Source organism: Natrix helvetica (genome assembly GCF_964273705.1).
Source record: "Natrix helvetica genome assembly, chromosome: 1".
In the NCBI taxonomy this organism is placed as follows: domain Eukaryota; kingdom Metazoa; phylum Chordata; class Lepidosauria; order Squamata; family Natricidae; genus Natrix; species Natrix helvetica.
In genome coordinates, this window is record NC_138548.1 from 144032095 (window position 1) to 144049188 (window position 17094).

The window sequence follows — 17094 nt, forward strand, 5'->3', positions numbered from 1 at the left end:
GCTGGCTGCTGGCTGCCTGCAATTTGGCAGTTCAAATCTCACCAACTCAAGATTGACAGCCTTCCACCCTTCCAAGGAGGGTAAAATGAGGACCCAAATTGCTGGGGGCAAAATGCTGACTGTGTAAACTGCTTAGAGAGGTCTGTGAAGCACTGTAAAGTTGTATATAAGTCTAAGTGCTATTGCTAACTCCTTTTGGAGCTTCAGTTATTGTTTGGAAACTGAACATAGTTAGCTTTAAAATACAAATAGTCTTTACATGATGATGACTGGTTCAGCAACTGTTCAAAGTTATTACAGCACTGAATATGGAGACTTATGACCGGTCCTCGTACTTGTGTATGTTGCAGCATCCCCATGGTCAGCTGATTGTAATTTGGGCACTTGGCAACCAATTTACAATTATAGTGATTGCAGCATCCTGGGGTTATGTAATTAATCTTTGCAACTTTCATTACGAGCTTCTGACAAGCAAAGTCAATGGGAAAACCAAAGGTTGTAACTGGTGATCGTGACATTGCATTTAACAATCACACAGGATTCACTTAATGACAGCAGCCAGAACTGCTGCAACTGCCATAGATTGGTGCAGTCACATGACTCACCATTTACATTTATGTCACTTAGCAATGGAGTTGCTGGTCTCCATTATCATTGCTAAGTGAGGATTATCTATAGCAGTGATGGCGAACCTATGGCCACAGGTGGCACGCAGAGCCATTTGTCAGGGCACGTGAGGCGCTGCCCTGTTAGCTGGCCAGCGCGCATGTGCACGCTGGCCAGCTGAGTTCACCCTTTTTAAAGCCATTTTTCACCCTCCACAGACTCCAGAGACTTTATAGGAGCCTGGGGAGGGCGAAAAGAGCCTCTCCCCCCCCCCGGGAGGCCTTCCGGAGGCTCCATGAGCTTCCCTGAAGCCTCCGGAGCGCAAAAAACCGGCCCCACGGGCAAATCAGAAGTTCGGGAACGGACTTCCTGTTTGCTCAGAGGATCGTTTTGACTGCTCCGGAGGCTTCAGGGAAGCCTCTTGAAGGTCACTGAAGCTTTCGGAGCGCTTAAAACGACCCTCCGAGCAAACAGGAAGTGACTTCCGGTTTGCTCGGAGGGTCGTTTTGACTGCTTTGGAGGCTTCAGGGAAGCCTCCTGAAGTTCTCTGAAGTCTCCGGAGGGCTTCCGGGGGAGACGGGGGGGGGGGGGGCTGTTTTCGCCCTCCCCAGGCTCCTATAAAGCCTCTGGAGTCTGGGGAGGGCGAAAAAAGCATGGAAAAATGGGGTCGCGCCTGTAGTGTGCGCATGCGCATTTGGTTGTCACGCATTACATTATGGGTGGGGCACGCCTGCACACGACCCCCCTGCGCTCCCCCCACTTATGGCATGTGAGCCAAAAAAGGTTCGCCATCGCTGATCTATAGGGAGATCTGTAGCTCCTCATTCTCACTATTGAAATGATTCTATGTTGTTGGGTCTTCTTGAAAATCTGGTATCTAATGCAATATAGGTAAATTGTGAGGAAGTATATGGCAGGCACCCCAGAAGAAGAGCATTAACCTTCATTTCCAATAATCTCAGATTAATGCAGATTATTGAAGGCAGAGAGGCTTTGTGTGTGCACAGATGCCTGTAGAAATGCACGTGCATTCAGATAGCCACTGGCTTATTACAATTTAATGACCAAACTTACAACAGACCTTTAAAAATCTACTTACACCTGTCCTTGAAGTTATGGCTATTGTCCCCATACCTCTTTCCAAGATCACAATAATTCCGCTACCATTTGGTAGCCACCTATATTAGGTTAGATTATTTGTCTGTGTTGCTGGAAACGTTCTCCAATTTTTCAAGATTTTGGCTACCAGAGAGGTCTTCCGTATATAAAATATAGCCTACTGTTGGGTATTGCCACCATGGAGTAACTTTTAAATTGCCTTTCTTCTTATATTCCATTTTTATCAAAACTTACTATTTTTGACTTGATTAAACCAGATATATTATTCTGTTTTGTCTTGTATTAACTTAAAATACCTTGCTTCATCTGCACAAGTATAATAAAACATTATCTGGGATAGGAATCCTAGCCCAGCATCCTTCTATGCTGATCAGAGCTGCTGGATGATGTAATTCAGCAACTATAGGTTTCCTACTCTTCAGTTGCAGAAGCCTTTCTGGTGTGTCTTAGCGGTGGACACAAGTGCACGCTGCTCATGCAAGTGAGCTGCACCCATGTGCATGTTTCCCCGCCAGTCATGCAAAACTGTCCCTTCTCTGCTCCCACACCAGTCTGCAAAGCTAGAAAGGTTGGAGAACTCTATGATACAAGATAAAACAATTATATTGTAAATATTGTTGTTAGGTTTCATTAGGAGCAGATTTCAAACAATCACCTATAAGAAATATTCTTTTCCTGTACACCGCTTGGAGAGTCCAAGCAATGGGTTAATTCAGTCTGCTTGCCCTTAGGACTGAGGAACTATTTTTCCTTTAGCCACACCTCCTCCTGGTGTGCTCAATCCCCCAGAATTCTTCCTCAGTCAGCCCGTTTGGACGTAATTAGCTAGAGCTCTGAGCTGAATTAATCCTTTTTTGGCTTGGACTCTCTATTTGCGTTTTATTTCTATTTCCTAACATTTCCCCAACTTTGTGAGACGTTTCTATCCTCATCGCTGCGTTTTTCTCCAGCAGAATTTACATTTGAAGGCCAGGAGGTAAGCTGGAAGGTGGTGGGGGGTGCCCCTCAGCCGATCCTTATGGGACGGCTTCGGAGGCCTGCCGCTTGTCGTTTAAAACGGCGCAGCTGCAGCGGCGAGGTTCCTACGTTCCCAGGCCCCTCGTTTGTTATTTTAGACGAAGTTTTTTTCGTTCCCCGGCCTGCTAGAGGACCTCAGCCGCAGGGAGGAGTGAGCGATCGTCGCCATTCGAGGCGCGTTCGCTCCTCGCTCTCCCTTAGCCCCATGCTGTTGCGGCAACCATTTTAGGCGCGAAAAAAGCGCCCCCAGCCATGGCCGCCATTTTGCATCAGCCTCGTTATCAGGAGACCGCTGGAGGTGGCAGGGCCTAGCAAGGGTTTCTCAGGCTGGGATCGCCACCTTCGTCTTTTTGCCTATTTTTGCGAGCGGTGCTGGTTCCTGGGCCATACCAACGGTCATTATACCGGCTCAGGGAGGAGGCCTAAGTAAGCGCAGGCCAAAGCCTTTTTTCTAGTCATTCTCCTCCCTGCTTCTCCTGCGGAGCCTTGCGCCTCGGTGCAGGCCCCAATCCTACCCCTGGGCCTCTGACTGGTATTAAGCATGGGATGTTTTCATACGTACTGACTCAATTACTGTGCATATGGCAATTTTGACAAATCTTTCTGTTTTGTTTCCCATTGCAGCAACCAGTCTCTCTCTCTAACTTCTGCCTTGTCATAGCCTTGCTCCATCTTGTGTGGTCATTGACTATGGACCTGCCCAGTCCCCCTGATTCCCAAGATATTAGGCCGAGCCTCTCTCAGGCCCCTAGCAAGGGTTCCTCCTCATCGGGGAGTGGGGGTGCGGGCAAGAGTGGTGGGGGTAGCTCTGGGAAACAGCGTTCCAGAACCCCTTCTGTGGCTGAGGCCAAGGATGCTGAAAGGCGCCAACGGGCCCTTGACAAGCAGTTTGAGAAGGCCAGACGCCAGGCAGACAGGGAGAAGTCCCTCTCAGGAATCCCTCCCTCCCGGGAAGATCTCCAGATGGTCCTCGCCGAGGAGGTGGAGTCCCAGGACCTATCCCCAAATAGGTCATTTGCAGAGCCGGCTTCCCCGGCACCCTCTTGGGCCTGCGAGCAGGCCCCTCCCCCTGGGGATGCTAGTATAGATGACATGCAGGGTGAGGCTTCCCCCCCCCCTAGAGGAGGGCTTGGATCCTGATTCTGACTCTGAGGAGTTATCTCCCCGCATGCAGGAACTAATGGCCCGTGCCATTGCCAAGGGCATCACGGAGGCCATGAAATTTAAGAGTCCCACTGCAGTGGCCCCTAGGGGTCCCAAACCCGATCAGGCAGCTCCCCCTCCAAGCAAGCGTGCTCGCCATCCTTCCCTGGAGTCCTCGGTGGTCAGCGAGGCCTCTGCCATTGAGGACCCTGACCCGGAGGTGCTAGGTCTCTCGGACGACGAGGACCTTCCCCCTGAAGCGCCCGCCTTTGTGGGTCTGTTCAAGCCCAGCCTTTTCAAATCTGTCCTTCACAAGGTCAAGGCTGCCACCAGGGTGGGGATCAAGCCCAAACCGGCCGCGCCGGCGGCGGATGCCACTCTGGCTAATCCCAATGCGGTCATGTTTGATGTCCCAGCACCCCAACAAGAGCTGGTTCCGGTCCCGGGGCTGTTTCTCGACCTAATCCAGCGCCAGTGGGCTCAACCAGCCACGCAGTCCTCTCCCAGTGGGGTAGACAGGAAGCTTTATACTATGGAGCCAGTGCTGGAGGACCTTCTGGCCCTCCCCACTGTCGACCCGCCCATCGCTGCACTCACCTCCAACTCCTCCCTACTGGCCGACCTCCTGGAAGGCCTTAAGGCGGAGGACAAGAAGGCGGAAAAGGCGTGCCACAAGACCCACCTGGCGGCTGCCTGGGCCATCAGGGCCTCTTCATCCGCCTCCTTTTTCAATAGGGCTTCTGTGATCTGGCTGCGCGAGCTCCTAACCAAGCTCACGCCGGGAGACGTCCGCCTCCACCAGGACGTGTCTAAAATAATCGCGGCCTCCCAATATGCCGCTGACGCATCCCTTAATGCCACTAAATTCACCTCCAGGGCACTCGGCTCTAATATCTCTTCTCGCCGGCTGATCTGGCTCCGACATTGGCAAGCGGACCAGAAAAACAAGTGGAAACTGGCTTCCGCCCCCTTTAAGGGGTCCAAATTATTTGGCGAGTCCCTGGATCCTCTCCTCATCGAGTCCAAGGACAAGAGGAAGATCCTCCCTGCTCTAAACAAGAAGCAGGAACGTAAGACCGCTCCCTATTCTAGGAGGCAGTCCTTTCGTGCCTCCGAGCCTTCCACCTCTGCCTCTTCCTTCTCTCCCTCTAATAGGTCCTTCGGTCAGCAGGGCGACAGGTCCCAGGACAGGGCGTCTTTTCGGGACAGAGGCAGGCAGCAGTTCGGCTTCCGCAAGTATAACCACGGTGGGGCCTCCAACAGGCCGTTCCGTAAGTCAAAGTGACTGCCCGGGCTCGGCGCCCATTGGGGGTCGCCTCCAGCTGTTTGCCCCCCATTGGGCCCAGACAACCGAGGACGCTTGGGTTCTGCAGATAGTCAGGGAAGAGCCATCTTGGACCTCAAAAACCTCAACAGGCACATCGCCTACCGGAGGTACAAGATGCAGTCACTGCAGACCATTCTGGCGGGGATTCGACAGGGAGATCTACTCACATCTATAGATCTCAAAGAGGCATACCTCCACATTCCCATCTGTCCTCAGCACAGAAAGTTCCTGCGCTTCTATTATGCAGGTCGCCACTTCCAGTACAAAGCTCTCCCATTTGGCCTCTCGTCCGCTCCTCGGACGTTTACCAAAGTGCTGGCAGTAGTGGCGGCCCAGCTAAGACGCAGGCCCATAAGGCTCCAGTGCTACCTGGACGACATCCTTATCCAGTCGTCGTCCAGGCAGCAGGCATTGCGGGATCTCCAAATCACTATGAGATCCCTCAAAAATCACGGCTTCACTCTAAACCTAGAGAAGAGCCATCTCACTCCAACAAACAGACTTGTACACCTGGGGGCGGTGATAGATACCAACTTGTGCAGGGTTTTCCTCTCCCAAGACAGGTTGGCCGGTCTAAGGTCCATGACCCACAAGGTGATGAGCTTGAGGCAGGCTCCAGTGGTCCTTCTGTCGCAGCTGCTGGGAAAAATGATCTCCTGCATTTCCATCGTGCCGTGGGCCCGCCTGCATTCCAGGGCGCTTCAGTGGCTGCTGCTGCCGCACCATAGGGCATCCAGGAGCAACTCTCCCAGGCCGATTCGAGTTACGCCGGAAGTGAAGGGGTCTCTCCGCTGGTGGGTGTCTCCGGCCATCCTCAAGGGCCACCTATTCAAGGAGCCCGAGAGGTTAATCATCACCACAGACGCCAGCCTCTCCGGCTGGGGAGCCCACATGGGTTCCCTGGTTGTCCAGGGCAAGTGGTCCCAAGTGGAAACCAGCTACAGCATCAACCTGCTGGAACTGAGAGCTGCTCGCCTGGCCCTGCGCCATTTCAGCCGGTCCATTCATCGTCAACATGTGCTTCTGATGACGGACAATGTGGCCACCAAGGCCCACATCAACCGCCAGGGCGGCACCAGATCCAGAGCACTGATGAGAGAGGCGGAGTCCCTGGGACGCTGGGCGGAGCGCCATCTGGAATCTCTCCGCTCCGACCACATCTCCGGAGTGAACAACACACAGGCAGACTGGTTGAGCAGGACAACCATAGATCCTGCGGAGTGGAAACTGGACCCTCGCCTGTTCCACCAGATGTCCGACAGATTCGGAAATCCGACCATAGACCTGTTTGCGTCCAGGGACAACAAGCAGCTCGACCGCTTCTACTCCCGGTTCTTCACCCCGGGGGCGGAGGGGACAGATGCACTGCGTTGCAAGTGGCCCCGCGAGCTACTGTATGCCTTCCCTCCCCTGCCTCTCCTTCCTCAATTCATCTCCAAAGTCATCGCAGAGGGAGCGGAAGTCCTCCTCGTGGCCCCGCACTGGCCCCGCAGGTCGTGGTTCGCCGACCTTGTCCACCTGTCGGTGTCTCCTCCGTGGCGCATCCCTCCGGACCAGATCTCCCTCAGCCAGGGGGGCGTGGTTCATCCAGAGCCTCAGTGGCTCCAGTTGGCCGTCTGGCACTTGACGGGGACCAACTGAAAGGCCAAGGCCTGTAGTGAACACCATTCAGGCGGCAAGACGCCCTCATCGAGCCGACGACCGCGCCTGTTTTCCAGAGTCCTTGACTTTCTTCAAGCGGGACTCAACAAGGGCCTGGCCCCGAACACCCTTCGACGCCAAGTGGCGGCCTTGTCCACCGTCTGGTCGGGCGACCATCTTTTGCCTCTCAGCAAAATCCCGAAGGTGCGCCTCTTCCCCAAGGGCGCCTCTAACCTTCGCCCTCCCACCGTTCATCGCTACCCCACTTGGCAGCTGTCCGTGGTCCTGCGGGCCCTCTCCGGCCCTCCATTCGAACCTCTACGCTCTACTTCTCTTCGATTCCTGACGCTGAAGACGGCCTTCTTGATTGCCATCACGTCAGCTCGCCGGATTTCGGAGCTGGCGGCTCTTTCTGTTCGCCAGGACCTGTGCGTCATACACCCTGACAGGGTCGTTTTGAGGCTGGACCCGACCTTTACCCCCAAAGTAAACTCATGGTTCCATAGAGCGCAAGACATTGTGTTGCCAAATTTTTGTCCTCATCCGTCGCATCCCAGAGAGCGCTCCTGGCACAATCTTGATGTCAGGAGGGCCCTGAAGGTTTACATTGCTCGTACTGCGGAGTTCAGGAAGTCAGAGGCTCTTTTCCTCTCCTTCCAGCCTGGTTCCCTAGGGAAGAAGGTCTCTTCCTCCATGATTGGCAGGTGGTTTCGTGCCTGCATTGCGACAGCCTATGAAAGTCAATCCAAAGCCGTTCCGTGCGGCATCACCGCATACTCCACACGAAGTGCTGCTACCTCGGCGGCCTGGGCCACCCAGGCCTCGATCCTGGACATCTGCAGGGCCGCTACGTGGTCCTCTCCTTCTCCTTTTGTGCGACACTATAAATTGGACATTTTCGCCTCGGCTGAGGCGTCCTTCGGCAGGCATGTGCTCCAGGCGGTTGTGTCAGAGACCGAATCCCGGGAGCCTTCTTCTGCCCACCCAGATGGACAATAACTTGGGTATGTCCCATTGCTTGGACTCTCCAAGTGGTGTATAGGAAAATGACCATTGGCTTACCTGAGGGGTCCTTTTCTGTACACCGCGGGAGAGTCCAACCCACCCTGGCTCTCAAGGCCGGGATTCGGGTTCTTCGTGTCAACAGTACATCATCTTGGACGCTTCGCTCCGTCCGCACGAACTGACTCCTTCTAAGAATTCTGGGGGATTGAGCACACCAGGATGAGGTGTGGCTAAAGGAAAAATAGTTCCTCAGTCCTAAGGGCAAGCAGACTGAATTAACCCATTGCTTGGACTCTCCCGCGGTGTACAGAAAAGGACCCCTCAGGTAAGCCAATGGTCAATCTCTTGCTTTTTCTTAATATTCCGATAGTACAATACATGTTGAGTTGCATTGGTCATATTGGTTTGTTGGTCTATTTTATTTTCCAAGCTAAATATCATGATTTTGGGGTGTCAGAAATGAAACCAATTGCCTAGTGTATGCATTATTGCCCTATGAGGGCCTTAACATTACAATTATTGATATATTATTTACTGTTTTGATTAGGTAAGTGTGGTCCAAGACTCCGTGAATATATCAGGACTGTCCAGTACAAACACCTTAAAAGTACCTGAATGTCGACTAGCTGAAGATTTAGGCAACCTCTGGGAAACCACAAGATTCACAGACTGCAGCTTTTATGTAGGAGGGCAAGAGTTCAAAGCTCATAAATCTATCCTTGCAGGTATCATATACTTCCGTCTTGTTACATAGCTTTTGTTACAATCTTGACCTACTATTAACACTTAAGTCTCTTCCCACAGCTCGTTCACCTGTTTTTAATGCCATGTTTGAACATGAAATGGAAGAAAGCAAAAAGGTGAGTGGAGTGCTGCTTTCATTTCTGTGGAATGATGTCTCAAAGGACCTAACCTTTGAATCAGCATAGGGTGACAGAAACCAATCAGTCAGTCAAATCAGCAGCCCCCAACCTGTCTGGCACCAGGGGCCAGTTTTGGAAGAAAAATAGTCCTCCACAGACCAGGGGGAAGGGGAATGGTTTCATGCACAACCTACATCTTGCACATGCACAGATGAAGCTTTGCTCGCTTGCCCATCGCTTGCATGGCCCAGTTCCTAACAGGCCACGGACTTTTACCAATCTGTGGCCCAGGGGTTGGGACCCCTGGGTTAAATGAAAAAAACTCAAGGGCCAAATAGTATCTCGGTTTATTTGAACAATGCATTTAAAAATATAATACTATATGAAGTGTTGCAAATGTGTGACCCATAAAATAAAAGTGCTTTGTGGATATTGCAGTAGATCGCATGTAGAACCTTGGAGCAACTGTTATAGAATTGGCCTTTCTGGATTGAATGTGTCAATCTAAGGATATGGAAAGCATGGGTTGTCTGTCAAAACTATCCTGTCTATGGAGAGTCTCAATTATCCGGGTCATGGGTGTCCCAAAGGTGCTTTTCAAAAGGCAACTGGATTTCTTGCTTTTTTTTTTTTTGGTTAAAAATGTCTTGGATGAGAAGCGAAACATTTTCAAGGAAAAAAATGAGACATTCCAGTTGCTGTTGGAAAATCATCTTTGGGATACCCTGACTCCTGTACTTAGGAAGAAATAATTGATCCATCAGAATAAAATTGGTTTCATAGTCCTTTGTATTGTTGCCTCCTTTTGAACTGCTTTCCCAAAGGACCTCAGCTGGTACTATTGCGGGTTTTTTGTTTTTTACTCATTTCTTTGGCCAGGCATTGTCAAGCCTTCAGCGGCAATTGTCTTATAACATTCTTTAAATTTAAAGCTAGTAGTTTGCTCGAAGCCTAAAACAGATTTGTAAGTGTAGAAAATGCAATATTGGAACTACATGTAAGGTAGGAAGAGCAGTATGTGAATTTGCAGAGAAGCTCTACTACAACTTCTGACTCATTTATTTTTTACTACTTTGACTTTTTTATTTGAATCCAAATGGAGCGCCATTACAGCTTCTAAATTTCTATTGGATTTCATGGGGAAAATGTCATTTCCAAGATTGAAGGAACCCAACAATAGGTTTAGTTAATGTTATCAGCAGGTACAATGGGGGCCTAATGCGTTTTGTAGCTGCATTGCTTTAGGTTAAGTGGTTTATAATGCTTTAATTCAAAATCATAACAAGATTTTTTTTTTCTGATTTGTGTGACAGAATTGTGTAGAAATAAATGACGTAGATCCTGACGTATTTAAAGAGATGATGAGATTCATTTATACAGGCAAGGCTCCAAATCTTGAAAAAATGGCTGATAGCTTGTTGGCAGCAGCAGATAAAGTAAGTAAAGAAAAACTATAGAAGTGCTTTACTATTTATTTTACAAAATGTAGAAAGAACTCGTTTTGACATTTCCCTACATACAGGAATGCTACCAATACATGGTAGCATGAGTAAATACATGCTAAAGAAAGCATGTATGGATGCATACATGAGTAAATAAAGATCAGACATTATATAAACATGTTTTATATTATTAGTGAAAAGCTGTTATCCATTATTTTGGGCAGTGTTCTGGAGAACTGAGGAGAATAACCACCCATACATGTAGTTATCTATTTAGAAAGAAGAAAGGCCTTTTCAGACCTCCTGTCATCATAATTTCCTCTTTCTAGGATATTACAGTAACAGACTAGAGAAGTGAAATGCATAGATGGGGTTAATATTTTTATTGGGTGTTTCAGTTCTCAGGATTAACATGCTTTAATTACTAATAATGGATCAATAAACTTACAGACTTATCATTTCTTTTGCCAGATATGTAGAATTATTGTTCCTAATGTGAATTCATTGAGGGTAGAGCAATACATGCTCTATCATTTAGATACTGTAGTTCATTGTGAGGGGTCAAGTATTTCATAGTTTCTGCCAGGCATTTGTATATTAGAGATGTCTGCTTTTCTGACTTAAGCAGCATTGAATATCTGCAAACAATTTTTCCCTCTGGTCAGTATGCACTTGAACGACTGAAGATCATGTGTGAAGAAGCTCTGTGTAGTAACCTCTCAGTAGAAAATGTGGCAGACATTCTGATTCTCGCAGATTTGCACAGTGCAGAACAGTTGAAAGCACAAGCAATAGATTTCATTAACAGGTATGTGATTTGTTCCGTTAAAAAATCTTTCTCCTTTGAAGGGAACACTTCAGAGAGATAATATTTGAGTATTTTCTCATGTACAGGTGCAGTGTTCTTAGGCAGCTTGGCTGTAAAGATGGGAAAAACTGGAACAACAGGTATGTACTTTGATCTCACTTAAGCATTGTCTGTAATCGGTGTGTTGTCTTGATCACGAGAGATAAGAAGTGAATAAAGAGTGAGACTCAGTGGGGTGCCTTCCATATTTCTATTATAAATGCTCCCTATTTTATGTTTGTTGTATTTTAGTCTTTTGCCAGGTGGGTTACATGCATGTTTTATATTTATGTATTTTGTAAATTTGATCAGGAAGCCAATTAAAGATAAATTGATAATATTGCTTTGGAATTAATGGGAGATCCATTGCAGCTCACATATAAAATGCAGTATTGAATGAAGTGCAGGAATGGGCACTCTCTTAGTCCTTTCCCCTAAATATTGTCATGGGATGGGAGGTTGGGCAGGCTTCCACCCCTTTAGCTTCAGTAAGGCTTTGAAGACTTGGCTTTTCCCCCTAAATGTTGGGAGATTAGATGATGGCACGTTAGCTCTAATAAGCATTAGGTTTTAGTTGCTTTTAATGCTTTCGTGTGTTTAGTTTTATAGTTTAATATAACTTTTTATATTTTAACTTTTGATTGGTAGCCGCCCAGAATTGTATGAAAGATGGGGAACTGTATAAATGTTTTAAATAAACAAATAAAACAAATGGCTTTGTGATTCCTACTCATAACAAGAGAGGGATTTGCTGAAAGTCAAGCAGTATTTCCCAGTCTTTCAGGTACTGAAAAGTAGCTTTTTGCAAGCCCTGATCACACAAGTTGGCTTTGGTAATTACTGACTAAAACTAAAAAAGAAAATGTTTTCATTTTGGTTCCTTATCTTCCCCATATCTCTACTTGGAAATATGTCTTGTTCATCTTTATATAGCTTGACCTTTGAGTAGACATGCCTGTAGTATTTTGCAACTCCTCTCAAACCACGTTTTGTGCATCTTTTTTCTTTACAGTCAAGCCACAGACATAACGGAAACCGCAGGATGGAAATCGATGATCCACTCCCATCCCCACTTGGTCGCTGAGGCCTTTCGGGCCCTGGCCTCTGCACAGTGTCCGCAGTTCGGCATTCCACGCAAACGGCTAAAACAGTCATGAAATCTTCCATGAACTCTCGGGAACTAACGCCTCCTAGTCCATATCCAGAAGGGGTTTTGCAAACCAACTGCTCAAATATGTGACCCTTCTCTGCAGAACAGAACCAGAAAGCTTTTAAAGAACGGATAAAATATATGGTTTAATAATCAGCTTTAAATCAGACTGATAATTCTCCAGTTCACTGAAAGGCCTTAACGTCAACTATTCTAGTTCATTTGTGATTTTCCTGTTTTTTTTGTTTTTTAAATGGTGCCTCGTCGTTTTTGACTCGGCTTTGTAGGATTGCACTAGCTCCATAAGGCAGTAATGCTGATCAACGAAGACCGTTTTCAAAAGGATCTTCTTCTCTTTTCCTTTTTTTTTAAATCCCAAAATGAAAATTATCGGTTGGTCTTATGGTAACTGGATTTCAACTAGCCCCCTGTTAAAAAAGCACTTGAACTGGGGGCAAACAAGCGCTCCAGTCCAAAATATTGTATTTAGGATGTATCTGCCTATCTTCAGAGAGTGCTGTCAGGCATGCGGTGGCAATATACTACTCTGAATATAATTTATTTTTCATTGGTTCAGCTGACTGAGGGAAATATGCAATGTCTTGGCTCAGAAATGTATTTTACTAGTATTTATAAATGCTTACTATGTGAGTGTGCCCATCAGTGGAAAAAAATCGTAATTTTTTTTTGGCCCATGTTGCTTTATGATCCATTGTTCTTTTACCTTGTACTGAACCAGAGTGAGAGTTGGTACGGAGAGGAAATAAGGGATATGTGCTGTGGAAGAAATGGTTATTTCTCAAATAGAATACGTGGGAGATTAAGGATGCTTAAGAGCGACCAAATGTCGAATTTCAGAAATGGGCCAAAATGGAATCTCAGTATGCACTTTTAATGTGTAACTTTTGTATGTTGTGTGGTACATATATATTTTGGTTTTGATAAATATGGTACAGTACTTGTGGCCTAACTTTTGAAATACATTAAGATGCCCACAGCCACATGGGATTTAGTTTTGTTACTGCAAACAAGGAGCGCATGACTTAGAGATGCTGATTTTAACTTAATATCTTCAAGTGTTCATGTTAGAACCCATTCTGTTTCCACACTTTGGGTAGGCTTAACTCTGTTCCCTTAGTGTGTGTATGCACAAGCCTATTCTCACTAGTGAAAATTGCACAGACACACACCTAGCAGGAAGAATAGAAGTCTGAAATGTCAGTATTTATAAGCACTGACCTGCTCTTTTTAGCCTTCATTATTGTACTAGCATTGTGGATGGTATTGAAATTCTGCCTAATGTGAAATGGAGCTTATAAACAACCTTGCAAATTGCTTGTAACAAAGAAAGGGTTTTTTAAATCATTACTATAATTATTGTTACTATTATTCAGAATTTAGCTTTAATGCCAACACTTTCAGTGTGTGTGTTAGCATTGTTTACAATTGGAGGGATTTCTCTGCAAACATGCACATTAGAAATGTTTTATTATCATGGATTTACCTTAATAATGGTGATGTGATATATCTGTTGTGTGGGAGAAATTGCATTGAACCATAAGTAAAGGGAATTTCTTGTGCTTTTGCATAAAAGGTTTTAGGTAGCCCATTTGACTGACATGCTCAATTAATGAACGTTTCCTTAGTTTTTCAAAAGATATTCCCTCTGTTTTCAGCAGGGAAGCATTAATTCAAAGATCTAAGGCACATTTATTCTGAAAGATTATTATTTTGAATATATGTAAAGAACAGTTGGGAGCAAAAAAAAAAAAGAGTGCTTCCAAACCAATGCTAAAACTTGAAACAAATCTCCATTCTGGCTCAACACTTTCTTTCACAGAAAAGGTCAGTGCAGAATTTGAACATGCATCCTTGAAGCGCAGTTAAAAGGACCATTTTTGTGGTTTCAATGGGCCTGAACATTACTCAGTGAACCAAAGTGGTACAGCACTGTTCTATCCAGAGATGTGTTATAGTTTGTAATATTTCTAGGAAGTTTCTGTTTATCTAAATTAAGATTATGTACAGGTAGGTGTTCTTACCAGTGAAATTAAAAGAATGTAATGTCCCACAGTGATAAAAGAAGATTTTGCTGCACGGTAAACAACATATTCATATAAGCAACTTTGCATTTTGAATGTTGCAGCTATAATATAAAAGTGACTTGAATATTTAATAGAGTGATTGTCCATTTCAGCTTCTTCTGGTAGTACTTGATACAGCAGTCAAGAAGAACATCTTAAAACATTTTCGTTAAACATTTTAAAAATCTTAGTAGCACACTTTGTACCAAAAAATATCAAGCACTGTGTGATAAGAATGAAGTACTTGTTTAAGACATCGTATCAAAATTTACAAGATGTTGCCATAGATGACCTTAATAGCCAATCGTATGAATTGAACTAATATTGTTTTACTTGTTGGCTATAGCAAAATACTCAGTAAAGTAAAATTAATGTTGTTTTCTATGGATTTGCTAATCCATCTTTATTTTCTCAAGGAACCACATTCAGTGTTTGCATTCTTCCAAAAGAGCTGGCAAGAACAATCTGTATTTTCCATGTTTCTCTCCCTACTAGCTGATATCCGGAAAGTTTGTGAGGATGGGGAAGCCCACCCTTACTCCCAGATTTTCAGCTCAAATATCAAACTGCTGTGTTTGGCTTGCCTGTTCTGCTCCTCTCCATAGGCCTTCAGTATCAGACCTCTTTCCCTGACCCCAAAGAGAGCAGCCTGCATGTGTTGTGTTATGGTGTATGGGTTTCGTAAGATTTGTTTTCTGAAACATGGGACTTGGATTTCTGCTAAAAGCGATAGTTACCATTTAAATTACTTGTGTTGATGATGTTTTTCAATGAAGGAAGCCTCAGTAACTCATCCAGATTTTGGCAGTCCATTTACTGCACGCTGACATATAGTGCCCGGTGGTTTTTTGAAATGCAAGTTGATGAAATGAAGAAAAAATAGAAAGTTGTGGGAGAATTTAGAGAGAAAGACTGATATAGGAGTCATTAACATTGTATCTGGCCAGCTCATCACAGTTATTCATCTCAAAAACTGAAGATGCCAAACATTTTTTAAAAGATACACTTGTCTCTGGTAGCCAATTGCAGGTTGAAGATAGCTCTGGATATCCTAGAAAGAGAATGATTAAGATGAGGCATAGCTAAGGTATGCGTGGCTGCTTTTGTTTTGTAATTCCTTAAGTATGGCAATGTGATGAGTAATGGCTATTTGAGAGTAATTGGCAAGGCACTAATGGCTCTATTATAAAGGGGTTTCTTCAAGTTCAAGAAGCTGATATTTTTGTCAACTTCCTATGCAAGGTATTGGGATAACCATTGAGGCATGCTTTGTTTTAAAACTATAAAAGATTTCTTAAACCAATTGATGTGTAGCCCAAATTTAATTTTTATTGACTGGATTGATCGGAATCCTTCCTATGGACTCTAATTAGTTTCAGTGCATTGTACTGTTGCATTGATTTTCTTGCTGTTTTGCTTGCAGCAAATGGACTATCTCTGAAATGGATGCACATTATTTTTATCAGTGTTTGTTGTGGTTTGCGTTTATCATACTCTTGTAGTCTAGTTTATGCTGGATTTTGATATGTCCCAATGAAGGTATATTTTTGAGTCCTGTTTTAGAATTGAAAGATTGGAAGAATTCAAGCCTGTGCTTAATTGGAAATTATCCATATTACCTATCATGTTAAGACACTTGCATCAAACCATCCAGCCTTTTATATCTGCCTGATGTTAACAGTGAATTACTTCAGTGAGATACTTTTTGTACCTTGTTGCTGAAAATATTTTTGCATTTCAGGACATCAAGTTACAATAAAGTTGTTACTTATAAAGAAATATGTGCACATTGATGTCTTTGGGATATTGACTTTGCTACAGTTCAGACTCCCCTAAGAGAGATAAAACGGGCACAACCTTGTAGAGATTGTAATCATCATGTTGTTTCAAGTTAGAGAAACCTTTTCAGAAGACACAATATTTTACTTTCCTGTCTGTGCTGTGTTTTCTTTTTTAAATTTATTTCAGAAACAACAACAACAAAAAACCATCCTATTAATTATAATTTCTTTATAGTTGACTTCCAGTTAATGGAATCCCCTTCACAAGGAATTAAGTCGCCATTGCTGGTTTTTTATTTAGCTATATTGAAATTTTATGCTGAAATTTTCAGCAAAAAAAGGAAATCCAAAGCAAGCCGGCACAGCCACTGATTCATCACATTTGCTGTAGGTTCCAAAAAATAAAAGGTTGACAAAATTCCATTCCGATGTTAGGAAAAGGTTTTATTTCCTTGCTTCCTTCTGTACCTGAAGGAAAAGACCCTTTTATCTTAAAGAGCAGCAGCTGCTCCCTCCTCAGAAAGACTGGATTCAATTGTGTGTGTATATGTGCATGTACATGTACACGGTGGGACTCAGTGGCTAAGACGCTGAGCTTGTCGATCAGAAAGGTTGGCAGTTCAGTTTGACTTCCTAGCGCCACATAATGGAGTGAGCTTCCGTTATTTGTCCCAGCTTCTGCCAACCTAGCAGTTTGAAAACATGTAAAATGCAAGTAGAAATATAAGGACCACTTTGATGGGAAGGTAACAGTGTTCTGTGTGCCTTCGGTGTTTAGTCATGCCGGCCATATGATCACGGAGATGTCTTTGGACAGCGCTGGCTCTTCGGCTTTGAAACGGAAATGAGCACCACCCCCCAGAGTCGGGAACCACTAGCACATATCGTATGTGCAAGGGGAACCTTTACCTTTTTATACATGTGCATAAACATATGTATAATTATATATCTCCCGTCTTATTTTTATAAATACCTCAAGGTGGCAAACATACCTAATACTCCATCTTTTTATTTTCTCCAGAACAAAAATTTGGTGGATTGGGCTGAGAGAGAGAGTAGCTAGCTAAAG

The 17094-nt window shown here is 45.0% G+C and overlaps 1 protein-coding gene across 1 annotated transcript in view; it reads left to right on the forward strand.

The window, feature by feature from the left end:
• Positions 1 to 16023, forward strand: part of SPOPL (speckle type BTB/POZ protein like) — a 45615-nt gene extending 29592 nt beyond the window's left edge. Inside the window, exons 6-11 of the mRNA XM_081936135.1 lie at positions 8406 to 8583; positions 8663 to 8718; positions 10035 to 10157; positions 10829 to 10971; positions 11058 to 11111; positions 12023 to 16023. Of these exons, the coding sequence (XP_081792261.1) occupies positions 8406 to 8583; positions 8663 to 8718; positions 10035 to 10157; positions 10829 to 10971; positions 11058 to 11111; positions 12023 to 12167 (699 nt within the window). The 3' untranslated portion in view covers positions 12168 to 16023. The remainder of the gene's footprint in view (positions 1 to 8405; positions 8584 to 8662; positions 8719 to 10034; positions 10158 to 10828; positions 10972 to 11057; positions 11112 to 12022) is intronic.
• The last annotated feature ends 1071 nt before the right edge of the window (positions 16024 to 17094 follow it).